Source organism: Embiotoca jacksoni, unplaced genomic scaffold (assembly GCF_022577435.1).
Source record: "Embiotoca jacksoni isolate LCO1_2020_lvr unplaced genomic scaffold, fEmbJac1.0.p SCAF_9, whole genome shotgun sequence".
Lineage (NCBI taxonomy): Eukaryota > Metazoa > Chordata > Actinopteri > Embiotocidae > Embiotoca > Embiotoca jacksoni.
Genome location: NW_027185447.1, coordinates 3,348,961 through 3,366,896, shown reverse-complemented (window position 1 = coordinate 3,366,896; position 17,936 = coordinate 3,348,961). Strand labels below are relative to the sequence as shown.

The 17,936-nt window shown below is 44.2% G+C and overlaps 1 protein-coding gene across 8 annotated transcripts in view; it reads right to left on the bottom strand.

The window, feature by feature from the left end:
• agrn (agrin) overlaps positions 1 to 17,936 on the bottom strand; it is a 280,463-nt gene that overhangs the window by 64,039 nt on the left and 198,488 nt on the right. For all 8 annotated transcript variants that reach the window (XM_069140920.1, XM_069140922.1, XM_069140921.1 and 5 more), the window contains 3 exons: positions 11,614 to 11,835; positions 3,572 to 3,769; positions 2,905 to 3,105 (listed from right to left, as the gene is read on the bottom strand). In XM_069140920.1, the coding sequence (XP_068997021.1) occupies positions 2,905 to 3,105; positions 3,572 to 3,769; positions 11,614 to 11,835 (621 nt within the window). The remainder of the gene's footprint in view (positions 1 to 2,904; positions 3,106 to 3,571; positions 3,770 to 11,613; positions 11,836 to 17,936) is intronic.

Genomic DNA, 17,936 nt, shown 5'->3' with positions numbered 1-17,936 from the left:
GATGGAGCATGCAGGAGAAATCCGCTGATCTCACCGCCAGGAGCTCTCCCCCCACCCAGCCGCCCGCTTCGCTTTGCTTTTCATGCCCTTTCCTGACTTTTCGGAGCTTGATGAGATCCGTGCGACGTGAGGAGCAGGGCGTGGACCGTACATCACCCTGTGATCCTACACTCATAATCTTGTTTATTAAATGTCTATTCAATTAAAACGGGCCGAGGCCCCCGTAGGTGATGCACTGCTCTCAGTTGCCACTTTGTCAGTGTCGAGAAAAGGAGCTGAGGCCAGGCCTACCCGAGTGTGAAATTAAACAGGTGATAAATTTCCCTGTATGGCCAACAGTGGGAACACTGTCATTTTTCATTACTGCTAAATAAAAGGCGGGGGAAAACAACTTCCATCTTTATGCCGTGTGCTCCCCTCCTCCCAACAAGACTAATGAGGATGTTTTTTTAAGTCAGGTCTACATATGTAAATAAATCACATGTTCATTTCTGCTATCTTAGATTTGTGAAGTATGGAGGGGGAGGTGATGCTGGTGATGTACAGCTTTTGCTGCTGTCTTCAATAGAGCCAGAAAATACAGTCTTACATTTTGTGACAGGGGTGCTGTATTACACAACATATACTCCTAATTTTGCCAAAACCTACCACTCATCCATCCAGGCAGGGGTGAATAAATGGCCAACAAATCCTTTTTAAGGCATGTAGCCAAAGAGAAGCAGCACGACAGATATTTCAAGGGGGGGAAGCAGCACCTTGGCTGTTTTACATTCACACCAGACTTCCTGCGGAGGGTTTGGGTCAGATTGGAGGGGGCTCAAAGAATCAGGGAAAGAGGCTGCAGAATAAGACAGAACTAGTGGTTGCCCCGAGGGTGAAATTTATTGATTTCAGAAGATCCCATCTCCACCCCTATCTGACAAAGCATCGGTGCCCCCTTTTGTCAAGAGGCACAATTTTGATGGAGAAAAGTGCAAAATGGAGAGAGACATGAGTGGGTGGGACAGCAGGGTGCGACGAGGAGCACAGGGAGAAAAAAAAAGAAGATTTCTATTGTGTACGCCTGATGGTTTTCTCTGAATCGTAATGAGCAAGCGATGGAATAAAAGAGGATGTTCAGAGACAGTATGAGAGAGAGAGAATAAAATAGAAAAGCAAAGCCGTCAGGCACCCCAAGCATCGCAGTGCCTTTGGGGAGGTGAATGAGAGCATTTTTGCCTGATACCAGACAAGCAACAGACAATGAGGACAGCGGGGACAGTAAGTCTGCATCCAGGGCATACGGTTTCACATTTCTTCATGCTCCACATACAAAAAAGGTCACTCATCTCAGTCAATGAAATGATGTTAAATCGACCACAAGAAGCTTTGGCGGTACGATTCGCCTCACAGGCCCGGGGCCACTACGGTAGACAATGGTAGGAAGAAAATAAAATAGACAAAAAAGAAAATACCCCTGGCGAGCAATCAAAATGGAAGTGGATTTGCCTCATCTCTTTTTGCTCCGTCCGCCATCTACCTCCTCTTTTCTCCTCTCTAGCCATCCCCCCCCCCCCCGCTGGCAGGTGTAATCTGCTCCCCTTCACACCTTGTCAGAGGATGAGTATGTTCACTGTGACGACCCAGCGGCTGCAGGGGAACAGCATCGCCACTGTCTGCATGACAACCAGAGGTTGGCATGTGGGTCCCTCCAGAGTTGTCCCGAAGTCAGGGCTGAGCGAGGGACTGTGATATCCTGCCTCGGTCTGTCAGTGCTGATCACGATATGATCTGCGCGCTGAATTAGATCTCGTTTATTCTGAATGTGGGGGAACGGACGGAGCTGCAGGCGTGGAAATCGGGGACACTTGCATTAACTGCCATCGGTCACACATTTAAAATCCTAATTGGATAGAAGGGCTTGATAGAAATGTGTGCTGTGGCTTTCACAGCACAAACAAACAAAACCTTGAATTAAAGCCAAGTGAAATAACTACCATGCTCATAATGAAAATTAAATACAAAGTCTGTGTGATAACCACCTGTCAACTGCTCAGAGGTCCTCTGTTTAACAGACATAATATTCTCTTACTGTGATTTGAATTACTGATGGGATAACAACACTTCCAGCAGATTTTGCAAATTAAAACCTACTAGGAAACTGGGAAGCTGTATGCCGACTCTAAACTGGTGAAAGGCTTTTATTTTGATGGGAAAAAAGGAACGCCTGCACACTTGCTCCAAGCCACGCAAGTTGAATGACAATGTTTTGATTCTATTTTTCTCTTCATCAGGTAAGAATGTATAAAAAAGGGAAAACACACCCAAATGTATACTTTATACACACCAAGCTCTATGATGGTAGGGGTGGTTAACCATCAATGGCTTGGAGTAAGTGTGCAGACGATACTTTTTTATATTAATGCTGTTTTCAAATAGTCTTGAACATACATGATGTGTGTATAATTCCTTTTTTTCAGGCTTTTATTTTGAAGGATCATTGCAAGCAGCTTTGACTTTGAGCAATACTTACAGTAAAAAAAAATAAAAAAATAGTTTTAATAGATTGAGATGGCAATTAAAAATAGAGGAAGCCTTGAGATCGGTTAACAATAGCATGCAGACAAACAAACAGACAAGACAGCCAACTAAGATATTGTTCTGAAAAAGTACACTTGACTTGCACTTAATCAGCAAGAAGTCATTTGTGTTCCTCTATTGGTTTCGTTTACAGACACGCACCATGACTTTCACTTCATCTTGCTTGGTCGTCACTATTGGCATGCTGCTCTTGGCATATGCCACCATTATGAAAATCCACAGATGACTAAATCCTGTACCACAGGTCAGTTGATAAAGATAATTACACCACTTCAATAGCCGATTGGTTAACATAATTACACCATTTCAAAGTCCATTTCCTACCTTCATCACAGCTGCCGGGCTTCGCCACATCAATTCTCCTCTTCTGCATGCAGGAGGACACGCGGAGTTCACACTCGTTGACGTAGGTGCTGCCATCACTTCCACACACCGGGGAGAAGGGCTCGCCTGTGCAATATATGCACTCGCACTTATTCTGGACACACTGGGCACCCCAGGCACAAACAGTGTTGCCGCATGTTTCTGTATTACACACACAGCGAAGAGGGAGGTCAGAGCATGAAGGGCCAATGCAACAAACCAAAATAAAAAAAGGAAAATAAAATGCATCTCCTAAATATATATTCTTTTCCTCACTGTCATGCATGCCACTTTCTCTTAAAATCCATGTTCCCTTATGATTCCCTGTTTGAGGAGCTTATCCCAGTTGGACAAGTTTGTTAGTATATGAACTGCCTGCCTGCAGCTTTATGAGGTTCCTGTTGAGTTCTATTTTTATATTCCATCTCCACATTTCATGTAGAGCTATAGGAGAAAGAAAAAACTACCTACGAATGTCACGCCTTTTTTTTTCTCTCGTGTAAACTCTAACGAGCCAGGATTCATGTTTATGCAATGATAATTTATATTCCTTTGATGTTTGCATACAAAAAGCGATGACATGCTGTAATTACCGGACACACACTTCAGCGATGTGTGCGTTACTTACTACACTCTCCTTGGCTGACCACTCGCAGCTCCAGCTGCTCCATGCAGGCCCGCACATGCAGCTCACACTCGCTGTTGTAGGTGGTGTCGTCGTTTCCGCACACGGGCTGGTTGGACTCCACACACTCGGACGGACACACACACCTGCTGCTCTGGGCGTCGCAGATCGCCCCGAAAGAGCAGTTGGCACAAGCCTCATCTAGATGGAGATAAGGAGGAAGGCCAGTGGGTTAGTGAGTGTGTGTGTGTGTGTGTGTGTGTGTGTGTGCGGGATTTCAGGGATAAGACAGCTCTAACAGAAACAGTGAATTTGGAAAATATTAACCTACTATACTGTTCGTATTTTGTTGCGCAGCAGGTTAGAAATGGATTCAATTTATAATTCGTTGTCAATATGAAAACATATTAAAGTGCATTTCAATTAATCTTTGAATACTTCCCGTCCTTAGAGAAGCATTGCATTGTTAATTCAAATAAAACGCCATCACCTTTGTCATGACATTGATCTGTATGAACTGTATTTAACTGATGTCAACATAAATGTTATTGTGGTTTAAAGACAGAACCATCCCACTAATTTCAGAGGCAATAAACCTTTGCAGTAACTTATGGTGTTTTAACATTCACAATATAAACAGCATCCCAAGATCAGATCTGGGAACTTCCATCCCCGCCCCCTTTAGGAAGAAAACAAGTGACACTTGCCATTGGCTTTTATGTAAAATAGCAGTACAAATTATGAGAAAATGACAGGCACATATATGTCCGCTCTGCCTGCCGTGGAACACGCTAGATAGATCGAAAAGTTTATTTTGATCCCTGTCAAGTCGTCCCTTAAATCTCCCAGCTAGCATCAATGCAATTACTCAGTCTCCAGATAAGCAAATTACCAGGGAAATATTTTACTTTACTACGGCACTGTGTTGTGATAACTGACCGAGTTACATTATAGCCCGCAGCGTCGCCTTCGTATAGCTTGTCACCATAAAGCCCTTCTATCGGGATCTTTATTGGGACATGTCAGGGGGAAAAAAATATAGATACATGTTTTTAATTTGTTGTTGGTGCAGCTAACTACACAGCAGCTCTTCGACATAGTGTTATTATTTAAACCAGTTAGTTCAAAGTAGAAGTTTGGAGAAAAGTCTTAAGTTCCTTCCGTTCACCGCAGTATGCTGGATTGTTTTCCCCCAGAATGAGGAGTGGTACTGAGAGTCTTCTTTGGCTATGACATAATGTAGTTCTTGATATTCTGAGTGTATAAGTGGTGTAAAACTTTATTGGAGTCAACCTGAGCTACATTTAACTGATTTGAAATGATATAAAAAGGCACACATCTGTTCATCGGGTATCACGGTACACATGCATGCGAGAAGTACAAAACCACGCAATGAAATTCAAACCTGCTCTTTATAGACAGAATTCTACTGAAGCACGTATCTGAGGAGGATAAAAAAAAAGAAAAAAAAAAGACCCCAAAACGCATAAAGTTCCCAAGAGCCCAGCAGGCTCCATTACTAAAGAAATGTTCAAACCACCCAAAATCACTCTTTTTAGAACTGAAATAACTGAACACAAAGAGCTTTGGAAATGCTTCGCAAAAATAGAGGAAGCCACCAGAAGGGCAGCTTCGTCCAGCACTCCATCAATCAGGCCTTTATGGGAGAGTGTTCAGAACCTGAAACTACTCCGGAGGGGAAAAAAAGCCACGAAAGCCTGGCTGGAGTTCACCAAATGACACTTACAGCCTTCTGAAAGCATGACGGAAAAGATTCTCTGGTCTGATGAGACGAGAATTGAACTCTTTGGCTTAAATGCTGATTGCTGTATCTAGTAGAAGACAGGTACCGCTCGTCACCTGGCTCCTACGAGGAAGCATGGCGGGCCACCACTATTATTTGGGAATGCGTCTGAGCAGGAGGTACTGGAAACTAGTCAGAGCTGAGAGAAAAGTCACACTGTCCTAGTTGTATTCACCACTTCGTGAGGTTGATAATATCCACTTCACTTCGACAAAATCTGTATTTTCTCTCCAAAAGAGAGCGCAAGGTACCCAACATACTTCGTGGAGCTCTTGACGCTCTGCATATTAGTTGTGGGGTTTCACATGGATCATCCGTTGAGGAACTGTTTGTATCTGGAGGCGAAGAAACAGCCAGGCAGGACCAGACTTGTCCCAGGTAGTCACTGAAAATGAATGAGAAGGCAAACGCGAGGCCTCGTAGACACACGGGGCTGGTGTAGTAGAGGCACCTTTCCCTCTGACACCAATTACACCAGGAGGATTGCATTAGCACAGCTCACTATCACATTCAATTAGGGGCACGCTAATAACCAGCGCTGATTTAGCACTAATTGAGAGAGGCGAAGCTGGCCGCTGGAGCCTTTCCACATTATTAATCTGTTTATTACTCTTTCATTTCTTTCATCTCTCCATCTAGTGCTGGCATCCACTCCTTTCTTGGATTAACAGCCTTGACTGTGAACTGGACATGGCACTATGTGGTGCTTAATTTGCAGCATATTGCCTGTAGGAGCCTGTAGGAGCAAATGTGTCATTCTATGTAAGGGGAATGACACACTTTTACAAAGCCATACCTAAATTAAATTTCATGACCAGGATATGCAGGACCACGTTTCCCCCTAAATTGATGTGTACTTTTTTTTGGTCCGGGGCTGTTTTTCATGGTTTGGCCTCGGATCCTTACTTCCAATTTAGAGAAATCCTTATGCTTCGGCAACTGATGACGTTTTGCTACAACATCTAATGATACTTTCGCTTCCAACTTTGTAACAGTTTTTGGATAGGCCTGACCTTTTTCTGTATGTCACTATCTCTGTACACAAAGCCGCCAGGTCCTTAAAGGTCCCATATTTCAAACTTTGTGTTTGCAGTCTTGATGCTCATACAATATATTTTTGTGGTTTTAAGGGCTGAAAACCATCTCATTATAGTTATTATCTCCTCTGTTCAGCTTCTCTCTGGAGCTCTATCAAGAACAAACTATTTTGTTTCTGTGTCTTTAAGGACCATTGATATCACAGACACTCTCTTCTGATTGGCTGGCTGCTTTCTGAGCGATGCGCACACAGGCCAACCACAGGTTTTCTTCGGTCTTGTAGTTTGCTAGCTCTAAAACAGAATGACCAGCCACTCAATGTTTTCTACCACATAAAAGGTTGGACAGTGGGCTGTACCTCGGGCGGACATATGACATTAGCGTGAGTTTGTGACATCACAAACTCATTGAAGTCCAAACGGCACCGTTGCTGAATGTGGGTTGTGTGTGTTTCTCTGTGGACTGAGTGTTTTGACACGGTCAAAATATTCATACAGCATCTAGACCTGCTTTATAAATTTATACAATATGGTATCTTTAAAAATGTTTTCATGGGTTTGCTGCTAAAGATCAGAACCCTTCAACAATTGGGATTAATTAATTAATCGCACAATGCAAGCCAGGCCTCTGCATCAGTGCAGACCTTACTGATGCTCTTGTTTGCTGGATGGGAGAAAATCCCTGAAAAACAACTTTCAAAATCTTGTTGAAATCTTTCAGAGAATGGTAGCACCATATTAAGGCTCATGGTTTTAAATCGGCGTGTTCAGCACTTACATAACAGTGTAATGGTAGGCTACCCATATTGCTTTTGCCATCTAGTTTATGTCTAACCTACAGACTAAATAACAATGTACTGTCATCACTCCTTCTATCCAAACACTGCAGGTGGGTTTGGGAGTTTTGGCTGAAAACAATATGAGATGAAAAGGCTCCCCTGCTCAGGTTTTCTGTGACAAAAATAAATAAACATGAAATACAAGTGTCTGTAAAAGGGGGTTGCTGCGGTCTCTGCTCCTGTGGTTGCGGCAGCTATAAATCAGGAAGTAGCGGTGGTGAGTGTTGTCCTTTATCAGGCTCTGTGTCCTGATAGTAGCCTCGCTTCTTTATCAGCTACTGCCCCTCGCACCTGGCTCACCGCTGCCTGATCCTCCAGACAACATGCATCACAGACAGAGAAGGAGGGCAGCTTCAGTTCAAAGCCAGGAAAGGATCAGGGTGTGTGTGTGTGTGTGTGTGTGTGTGTGTGTGTGTGTGTGTGTGTGTGTGTGTGGGGGGGGGGGTGTCCTTATTACAGATAATGTTAAGAAGTGCACTTTTGGTCAGTCATCCCTGATTCTGTCGTCAGTAATATTCACTTTCATTTAAAAACCTTCCATTTATCTTTCTGGAGGCAACTTCATAACCACCAAATGTTCAGACTTTAATGTTAAAAAGTCTGGTAGGCATTGTGACACAAAAATTGAGAGACCAGTGTGCCAACATTACAGCGCAGGATCTTTCATCTCAGGCGAATAAAAGAGCAAGAACTCCTCTCGCCTAGGAAAATATACAGTAATGCACTGTGTCCAGGATCAAAGTAAGAGATTTTAAGGCCTATAATGTGCGGCCTGATAAAAGTCCTAATACTAACTGTATCCCAAAACTGATCCTGTGAGTTAACTAAAAGTTACAGCAAGAAAACTCAGGCAACCCTATGAGTCAGGCAACCTCACTGGGCACCAGCTCTTGGCCCACAACCGGCTGCTAGATTTGGATATGATTGAATCGTCAGGAGATGGGCTGACCATCAGATACACCTACCAACGTTTGGGCAACCACTCATTAAGCCAGCACTGGCACCAACATCAGTGGAGTTGGGATGATATTTGTGCACCATTCATCACAAGTCTGGCAGGAGTGTGGCAAATAAGGTGTGCTAAATTTAGGCTGCTGTTGTTGGAGTAATCCTTTTCATTAGCTGTGAAATTCATATTCCTAAACTATCTGAAGCTGTACTCTAAAAATGACAAACAATATTAACTTTATATAAGACATATCGGGATCCAGAATTTATATATTTTGTCAAATGTTGCAAATATTTGAGAAATAAATCACAGCATATGAAATCTAACATGACAATGACATGATATTAATGTCTAGTCTTCTTATATGTCAACTTTCCATGTATCTCCTTATTTCCTGCAACATTTCTCCTCCAACTATTCAACCAAGTCTTTGTTATTTTACAAAGGATCTGCTAGAATTTAGTCAAGGTCCCCTTGAAGTCCCCTGCACCTAAAGTTAGCACCCACTGATGTTATTTTTTGCACGGCAACAGCTATTGTTGTTGTGTTTGGTGGCAGTGTTTTGGGGGTTTTTTTGGAAGTAAAATTGAGGAATAGGGACAGGTTGGTACAAAAAGTGACCTTGAAAGCATGAAGGATCAACTCACATAGGATAAAAAAAAAAAAAATCAAAGACCCTCCAGCTTTACAGAATGTTGTTGATATCCTTCCTGGGACAAAAAAAAAAAACCTGAATTGCATCTGAGGGGGTCTGGGCGGAGTATTACCTCAGGATTAAGCAGAAAGAAGTAGGCTGGTTTGTGTTTTGAAGGCTTGTGAACATGCCTGGCTGATAACAACTCCCCTGTCGATGCCTGCCTGCCCGGCCAGCATGCTATTAACTTTGCCTCCCACTTTCTTTGCTCCTTCTCATCTTATTTACCTCCATCTTCTTCCCTCCCTACATTTATCACCTTCTCCTCCCTCTCTCCTCTCTGCCCTCTTTCTACTGTCTCACACCGACCGCTCACATGCAGCCGCTGTGACCTATATTTGTTACTCAACTGAGAATATCATTTCTACCACCTGTGGGAGAAAAAGGGGAAGCTGTTATTTCCTTTTCTCAAATGATTCGGGCGCCTCTACTCTCATCTGTTAGGGTAAAGCCATATGAATGGCCCATTTTTTTTCCAGAAGGCGACTGATATCCAGCTGGGGGGTCTATTAACTGAGTGCACTTCTCCCGGCCCACCTCGCAAGGTCGCCCGCCACTCCAACGCAGGAGGAGGAAGAAATCTCGGAATAATAACAAATGTCACTCATATTGCTATCAGGTTGCACCTGAGCCATATAGATAACCACTATTTTTCCAGCCCAGGGGGAAGGGAATGAAATTATGGCTGTGCCCATGAGAGGCTGTAGTAAACCACACACACACACACACACACACACACACACACACACACACACACACACACACACACACACAAAGACTGCCTTTCCCTGTTGTGGCAATTCTTTCACCTCTGCCTCTCCTAATCTCCTACTTTTGAGCCTGAAAGCCAACAACATGGCAGCTTACACATTCTAGACCATTTGGAGGGAAATAACTAAACAGCAACAGGAAACAAAAACATCATCTTTTTGATGGCTAATTTAGAAATCACACAAATGAAAACATGCAAAGACATAAACATGTCTGTTCTGTAATATAAGGGTCAGGGTTTTATTCATGTTCTTTCATAGCTTGTGTTTTTACTGCTCAATGCCACCTGAAGGCAGAGTACATTGTTTCTCCGCTTTTCTGCTCCATAAAAGTATATCGTATATTAATGGTGGGAATAGCCTGTGATAATTGGGTGAGAGAATAGCTTAAGTCTGTCAGTTGTTATGGTGCTGAATAAAGCCCAGTAAAGCTGTGCAAACAGCCCAGAAATAACCCACATTATCATCGCCATCATTCCTCGGCTGGCTCGCGCTTGGCAAGCTAATGCCTCAGCATTTTTATGGCACCATTGCGCTGACGCAGGCTTGTTCCTCTGGGAGCCAAGAACTATCCACAGCACTGGATCACAAACTGGAGCCGTGCTCTCTGCCAGCTCGCTCCTGCCACCCGCTTTTTAAAATAAAGACTATTCATTACCGCAGAGGGACCCAGGGGCCTACAGATCTGCTGTCTACCTGCAGGGTGGTGCACAAAATTGACTCCGGCCCACCGACCAAACGTGGCTGCCGCTCCATTTCTTGTTGGCGTAAGTCCTTACATGCTGGATTTCAATTTAAAGGGAGCTAGGAGGGGAAGATGACAGATGCAGTACACGAGCAGGCAGGGGGTCCAAACTCAATCATCTACTCAGTACACGAAAAAAAACTCAAAACCACTACTCATTAAAACAACCAGATTAGTTCCTACAAACAGAAAGTGTTTGCAAACTTTACAACAAAATGCAATTTCACAAGAGCAAAGCTGTAATGATCATTCTGCTAACTGGTCCGCTCATCCACAAACACAACAGCCCAGAGACCGACTGATTTTAAATGTTACGGCCTTCAAAATATACAGGAAAGACAAATCTATTGTAGTAAAAGTAAATGAACGAGGTTACGGAGAGAGTCGGGCCGATTCTCTCCGTAACCTCGTTCATTTACTCAATCAAGCTGTTCGCTGGCAGACACTGGCAGTTATTTGCCCAATAACTGCCAGTGTCTGCCAGCGAACGGCTTAATTGTAGAAAAGGAAGAATACTCAATCACCAATTAGACTCCATGGGAAAATTGGCCTTGCAAGATGGCATTAAGCCATCAAGAGTGTTCTCTGAGTGGGTTTACCGGGCTGTAAGAACCTGTCCACGTGGCCGCGTGCCTGCATGGCGGATATGAAGATCATTTTTACCTCTTGAAGCTCGCCCGTTTCTGGTGACCAGCTGATGCTCTGACACCGCGAGACAAAGCCAAGTGATTCGTGTAGCATACAACACCGTCTCATTGGGAGTAAAGTGCATCTTCACTTAAAGGTCAAAACAGGCATATTGGAGTGCTGGTGTTGGACGGGCTGAAGAAGAGCACGAGGGAGAAGATGAAGAGTAACGGACACGGGATGGGGGAATTCTTCAGTGGAATAAGTATTGTTTTGACTTTGTTGGATTTGAAAAGGGCCCTGGGGGGGGGGGGGGGGGTGTCACACTTTAACATAACTCTATATGATATAATTGTTAACATCTGTGGATTACAATTGTGCCTCTGAGTAATATAACACCATTCATTAATTTGAGCTAAATGATATTCCACAGGGAGAGACCCTTCCCTACCTGTGAGGTATGATTCACACCATTTTATGATAATTTCATTGCACTATAAATGACTGTATGGTGTAACGTGGCCGCAGTGATGAGTGATGCTTACTTGATAATAATGAATGAGGTGTCGGTGTTACTCACCGCAGGGTCCTTTGTGCTGGATGTGGATGGCCCTCTGCAGGGCGCAACCCATTGCTCGCATCTCACAGGGGCTGCCGTAGCTGTGGCCGTCGGAACCGCACACGGGGTCGGACGTTTGCGGGCAAGCCTCGGGGCACTCGCACACCGGCTCGTCGTTCTTCACCACGCACACCGCCCCGTGATCGCACACTTTGTCCAAGCAGGGGCTCGGCACGTTGAGATCTGAAGGCCGATCACCCAAGAGAACAGAGAGCAAAGTTAAGCAGAGGATGCGGAACAGGGCGGCTGAGAGGTGGGCAGAATATAAAGAAGAGGTTGGAGAAAGGGACGGACACGGCACAGGTGAGAGGGAGGGAGGTGAGAGAATAGCTACATGGAGAACTATTGGGTTTTTGTGTTAGAAAAGGGTTTCGAGGGAGGGAAAAGAGAGATGATGGAATATGTAAACCAGCCCTGTGACACTTCTGCTTCCTATGTCAGTTCCTCGCCTTTGTGACTATCCTGATGTATCCTGAATCTTTGAAGAGTCTACCGAATCTGCTGGCATGAGGACAGCGAATAAAAACACGGCCCTGTAGCACAATAGAGATGAAAAAGCCTACGAACAATGGTTGCGCAGCCCTTTTTTTATTTCTCAGGCGAGTAAACGCCTGGATTAATTGACGTTCCCCGTGTGCCCCTTCAAAGGCTGCCATTTGCATCGCAGCGAGAGCCACTGCTTCAGCCGGAGCTGGTTCAACTGACATGGGAGAGCAAGAACAGGAAGAGCATGAGGGATAGAGTGTGTGTGTGTGTGTGTGTGTGTGTGTGTGTGTGTGAGAGAGAGAAAATATCGAGTACGGAGAAGAAAAAGAAATAGGCGAAGAGAAGAAAGAGTCCTCTGCTTAATAATTCAGAAAAGGCAAGCTCCTGGGCAGAGGCAGATATGAAATGTGAACATCAGAGAGAGGTGTCTTCTTCAGTCTCTCCCTCTCATGCACTAACTCCAGCATGACTTCATTAAAACCAGGGCTGGATTTTGCACCGATGATTCTCGGAAGCGGCTGATGGGTGTAGGCTGAATCGGGGGAAAAAGCAAAAACCTTAAAAAAAAAAAAAAATAAAAATAAAAAAAAGATGGTGTGGACAATGTTTTGATCACAGCCTTCCATCCTGACTCCATCAATTCTTTACAGCTTTATGTGTAAATGAAAACATCACATGGCATTGTGTGAATGCTGTGGCCTTGGATTGATAGCAGAGGACTGAGGCCTGAAGGTGGGGTAGCGTCAAGCCAAAAAAAACGATAGCCTGGCTCCATAGCGGGTTTTCATCTGGAAGGTTTCACGCATGAGGGATGGATCACTCAGCTAACTGCGGTGTGTCTGCAGATTAGAGGAAGAAGCGGGCGGGGGCATCAAATACGTTTTTTGATGAGAAGCACGGCTGATAATTGAAAGAGGTGCATTTCACACCCAAAAGTGAAACAAAAACTTCTTCCCCTCTCGGCGCTACCTTTTTGGTTCGACAAGTGGAGGTGCTGTCATGGAAACTGCCCCTTGTAATGACACCACCCATGGCTCCATCATTATTGAGACCATTATGGGATTAGATGGCAACACAGGGGGGCTGACTCGGCATGCTCGGAGCCCCATGATTCATTTATCAGCACGGAGACATTCAGTAGAGCCTCAACTCATGGCGCTAATGCAGGGGTAAATTATCAACCGATAACACAGGCTGAGGCAATTAGCTTGTTTCACTCTGATTAAAGGCGATGAGAGGGGTATGTTAGATAACGATCCATGTCACCCAGACATCTTAAAACCAATCATTTGGATCGTGTTTCGGAATTATGATACTGAGCTGAGATATTAAAACAATAAAAAGTAGAGCAGGTATTATTGGTTGTCCAGGCTGTAATTGAGGAAATCGTTCCGAATCTCCAGCAAGGACACGGGCTCCCTCATTTCCGAAAGTGAATGTTCCAGATTAGCAGGTGGAACACAGCTATTGATTTCTGTGTTTTGATGCCAAGCTGCTGTTTCAAAAGAGCTCGGAGGTGCCACATAAATATGTAAGCTGCTCAATGCTGCTTAATTTGGTACCGGTTCAAAAACAATTGATTCCCCGTGATCGCATTTCAACGCCTTGTGTGCGTCTGCAAGTGTGTGTGTGTGTGTGTGTGTGTGTGTGTGTGTGTGTGTGTGTGTGTGTGTGTGTGTGTGTGTGTGTGTAACAGCTGTAAAGCTTGTGATCCCAGCTTAACTGTGCAACCTTGGCCTCCATAAAAGTTCACCAGCCCACTTTCCCAAGGACAGGCTCCTGAAACACAACTGCAGCCTCCGATAACGCCTTTGTCTCCCATTCTCTTTGTTTCACACTCATAAAAAAGATGAAAGAATTTCCCTTCCAAAACTAATTTTTTTTTATCATCCTCTACCTCTGGGGGGGGGGGGGAATTCTGGCTGATTTATTAACTAGAGATGGTGCGAGAAAAAAAATAAAAAAAAATAAGACTGACAAATCTCAGTGTAAAAATCTTATGACACAGTTAAAAACTGAAGCTGTCTTTTTACTCTCTCTTGGATGCAGGCAGAAGCTTTGAAACGGCAGCCTGTCACAACTAAGGCTTGTGGGATGGTGTTCACACAGCCTTTTCCAGCTCTCTTTCCTCTCCCTGGTCTTCACCCAAAACACTTAAATCCATCTCTTCATGCATGTGTCAGTGTTTCTGTCAGGCAAGTCCAGAATAAACCAAATTTGCTGGGCTTGAAAGCGAGCTATCTATACGTGAAAATTAGCTTGACAGTTGAATGGGAACATCTGTGGTGCCAAACACATGGCACAGTAGCCAGGGCATTGTTTTAGTGGCTGAGCAGGTGCTGTGGCAGTGGGGGAAAGTCAGTGAAAACAAAAGGGGGGGGGGGGGATGGGGGGGGGGGAATTGTGCTCAACTGGAGTGCACTCTGCTTTGTTTCTGTATTACCACCACGAATGAGAGGTCTTTACATTCTGGGTTTTTATCTCAGTCTGTGTCCTCTCCTGACAGCCGCTGTGTAACTTTTCTACTTTAATGTGTGGTATTTTTTAATGGCTTGCCCCCACTTAAGGACTCAGAGAGGATTACTTCAGGTTCAGCTGCGGTGCCAACTCTCCCCAGCAGAGGCAGCGGCGATCAAATTGTGGGAGGACACATTTCTCTGATGTCCTGATATCTGCTTACCTGTCTGGCAGAAGTGTTATTACTGCCCACTTAGCGATGTTATCTGACTTCTAAAGCTTAACAAGCCCTCGTTAGGTTGCAAACTCTGCGAGGACTTCTGGCTGCGACTCCGTGGCTGCTGCAGTGAGAAGGCGTGCACTGTTAACCCCCCATAACATGTCGGTGGAAATGCTGGGAGATTATTTTGGCGGGAGCTGCCTCCCATCGCCGCTCAGCTCATACATATGTTAATTGGACTTTTCCCCCTTGGGTCTGTGTGCAATTCCAAATCGCTCCCCTTGTATTATGCAGGGCAGTGAATCGGTGTAATCCAGGTGATGCTTGTAGTAGCCAACTGGCAGAGGGAATCACCTACAACTGCAAGCCATCACAACACAGGACCCTGATAGGGCGAGTCCAATCTGCAGCAAGCCCCACCTCCTTTATGTCTTCACTTGCAAGGGGGGCTTTGATCTGACTGTCTTTGCCTCGTGCACATTAAAAACATTTATGTATCATATTAGTTGAGGGAAAGGGAGGTGCGGAGAAAAGGCTATATTACCATACAGCAAAAGGCATACCCGCAGGCTGTGTCTGTCTACCACTGAATACTTATCACAGGCAGGAGGTGAGTCGAAGCCTCTTTGTACATTTACAACTAAGAACGTGCTGCTCTTCAAAATGGAAACAAGCTAAAAACAGCATGAGAGGGAGAAGAAAGACGAGCTGGGATGCCTGATCTGGTGACATGTGTTTATCAGAGGTGAGAGGACATGTAAACACTGTTTGTCTATCCAAACAGGATTTTCTCATCAGGATGTGCGCGGCATCGGAAGCTTAAGGAATGATTCCTCAGACTGACGTACACAAAAGGAACGTGTAAAAATGTAAGAGAAACATTTACTGCATCTCCAATCAAGTCTGGAGCTACAACACGAGGAAGGGCTCAGAAGAAACAAAAAAAAAGAAGAAAAAAAAAAAAGAAAGAAATGAAAGATGTAGAAATTGGAAGAATCGCGTGGTTGAGCACAGTCCAATGGCGCGCGACACCCACAACGCTGCCATGAGTCTCTTCTGACACCCTGTTGACCCACATTTCTCTGCAATTTCTGCTCAATGACAGCCTGCGGGCCGCAGTAAGTGGACCGGTGGTCCCTAGCTGCTGTCAATCTGGCTCCCACGGCATTCTCTCTAATTAACTTGATTAGAAATAACAGCACTGGTGATCTCAGGCTGACTTACATACTCCAAGCTCCACAACTGTTTGTGAGTCCAATCACAAACGCACAGGCGGAGATACTCATCAAATAAACATGCAAATGATAAAATATTCTGCACCGAGTCTTGACACCTAAGGTGACTGATTTTTCTTTCCTGCTTTGCAGGGCTCTTTGTCAATGACAATGTGTCTTCCGCTGAGTGATTTTGCGTTAACCTCCGGAGGCGACAGGCAGCACATTTCAAGCAACTTGCACGAGTTTTTCTGCAATCGTGAAGTCACATTCACTCACACACACTCTCTCACACACACACACACACACACACACACACACACACACACACACACACACACACACACACACACACACACACACACACACACACACACACACACACACCCAGTTGTGGACACATGAAATGACAAAAGAGCTGTGAATAAAGAATTTGTGTCCGCAAAACAAGCTTTTTTTTCATTTGTTCACTTCTCTGCCAAAGTGTTCCTCACAAGCTGTTTTGGTGATTTTACACAATTATCCTTCTCTGCGCTCTTAAAAGCCACACCACCGCTCGTATTTCTATCTCATGAAGGGCATAACTAGCAATTTAGAGACCCCTCTATACTTCTTATTCTGTTAATACCAGACACGAGGCCGCTACATCAACAGGCTCCCGGGACTTGTGGTGAGCCACTGCACACACTGGCAGTCTCTTCCATTGATTCAAAGTACTACTGAATATGCACTAAAATAGCCTGACTTAGAGCTGTAGGAAAAACCCCACTGGGCAGGAAGTAAGCTGTGATAACAAGCCGGGCCAAATAGAATTTGAAAAAGCCAAATTTTTTTGAAAGAAAAATAAATATTTGCCCCTCAATGGAAGTTTATGTTCAGCCTTCAAAATCCTTTTTATGTTTTCCGTCAAGTTAAGAGCTTTTTTTTGGTGGCTTGTTGGTTTTTACCATCAGATTGGCTCCATTACTTTCACATTTTGGCATATAGGCATGCAAAAGAGTCCTCCTAACGCTAAGTGACATGTTGAATTTACTCTATTTTTTTGGGGTATAACCTTTATCCATGTGATGAGCTATTTAAACCTGACAAATTCTAGAGGATACAAACAAGATACAAAATGCTGCTTTTACAAGCCTAAATTATAATTAATGATGGGATTATCTTCAGATAAACCACCATGAAACTAATAAGAAGGAGTGGCTTCAGCGAATGACACCATATTGACTTTGTATTTCATGAGAGAAATTGGATGGGAGTTTATGCAGCCAGAGCCTTTTTGGAGCCAACCCCTAGTGACCCTCAGTGGAATCGCAAATTAAAGCACTTCCGCATTCGCTTCACTGTTCAGACCCGGAAGCTATGTCCACTTTTATGTTACAACTGACATAAAAAAAAGAAAACAAGACATAAAGAAAGCCTTTGAAAACTTCTGGGTGCCAGTGGGCTTAGACCTTTAAATATAACTGAACAATTACTACTCCATTTCTGCCACAATAGCTTACCCTGCATGCATACTTCCTTGTTTAGTTTGTGTTGGTACCCTGCTGTGTTGACATCATATGGGAAGGAGAGAACAAAAAACAGGATTTCTTTGCTTAAGCCTAAAAATATTCCGGACTGTGTTGCACATTGTGAAAGCAGCCGTATGGATTTATAATCAATTAGCAGATATCATTTTTATCTTTTCATTTTAATCAGGCACTCAGTGAAGGCATGTTCCACCGCAGTGTGAGGTTTGAATCCATTTTTCTACTTGAACAGCAACATGGTTAAAGCTCTTTGAACAGGTGGTGAAAAATCCAACCCTCCAATCAGCGAGATGGCAAACAAGATGGCAGTAAAGTCCGGATTTAAATGGAATAAGTGATGACTAGTGGCAAGCAGCTGTGTCGTCTCATGTGCTGACG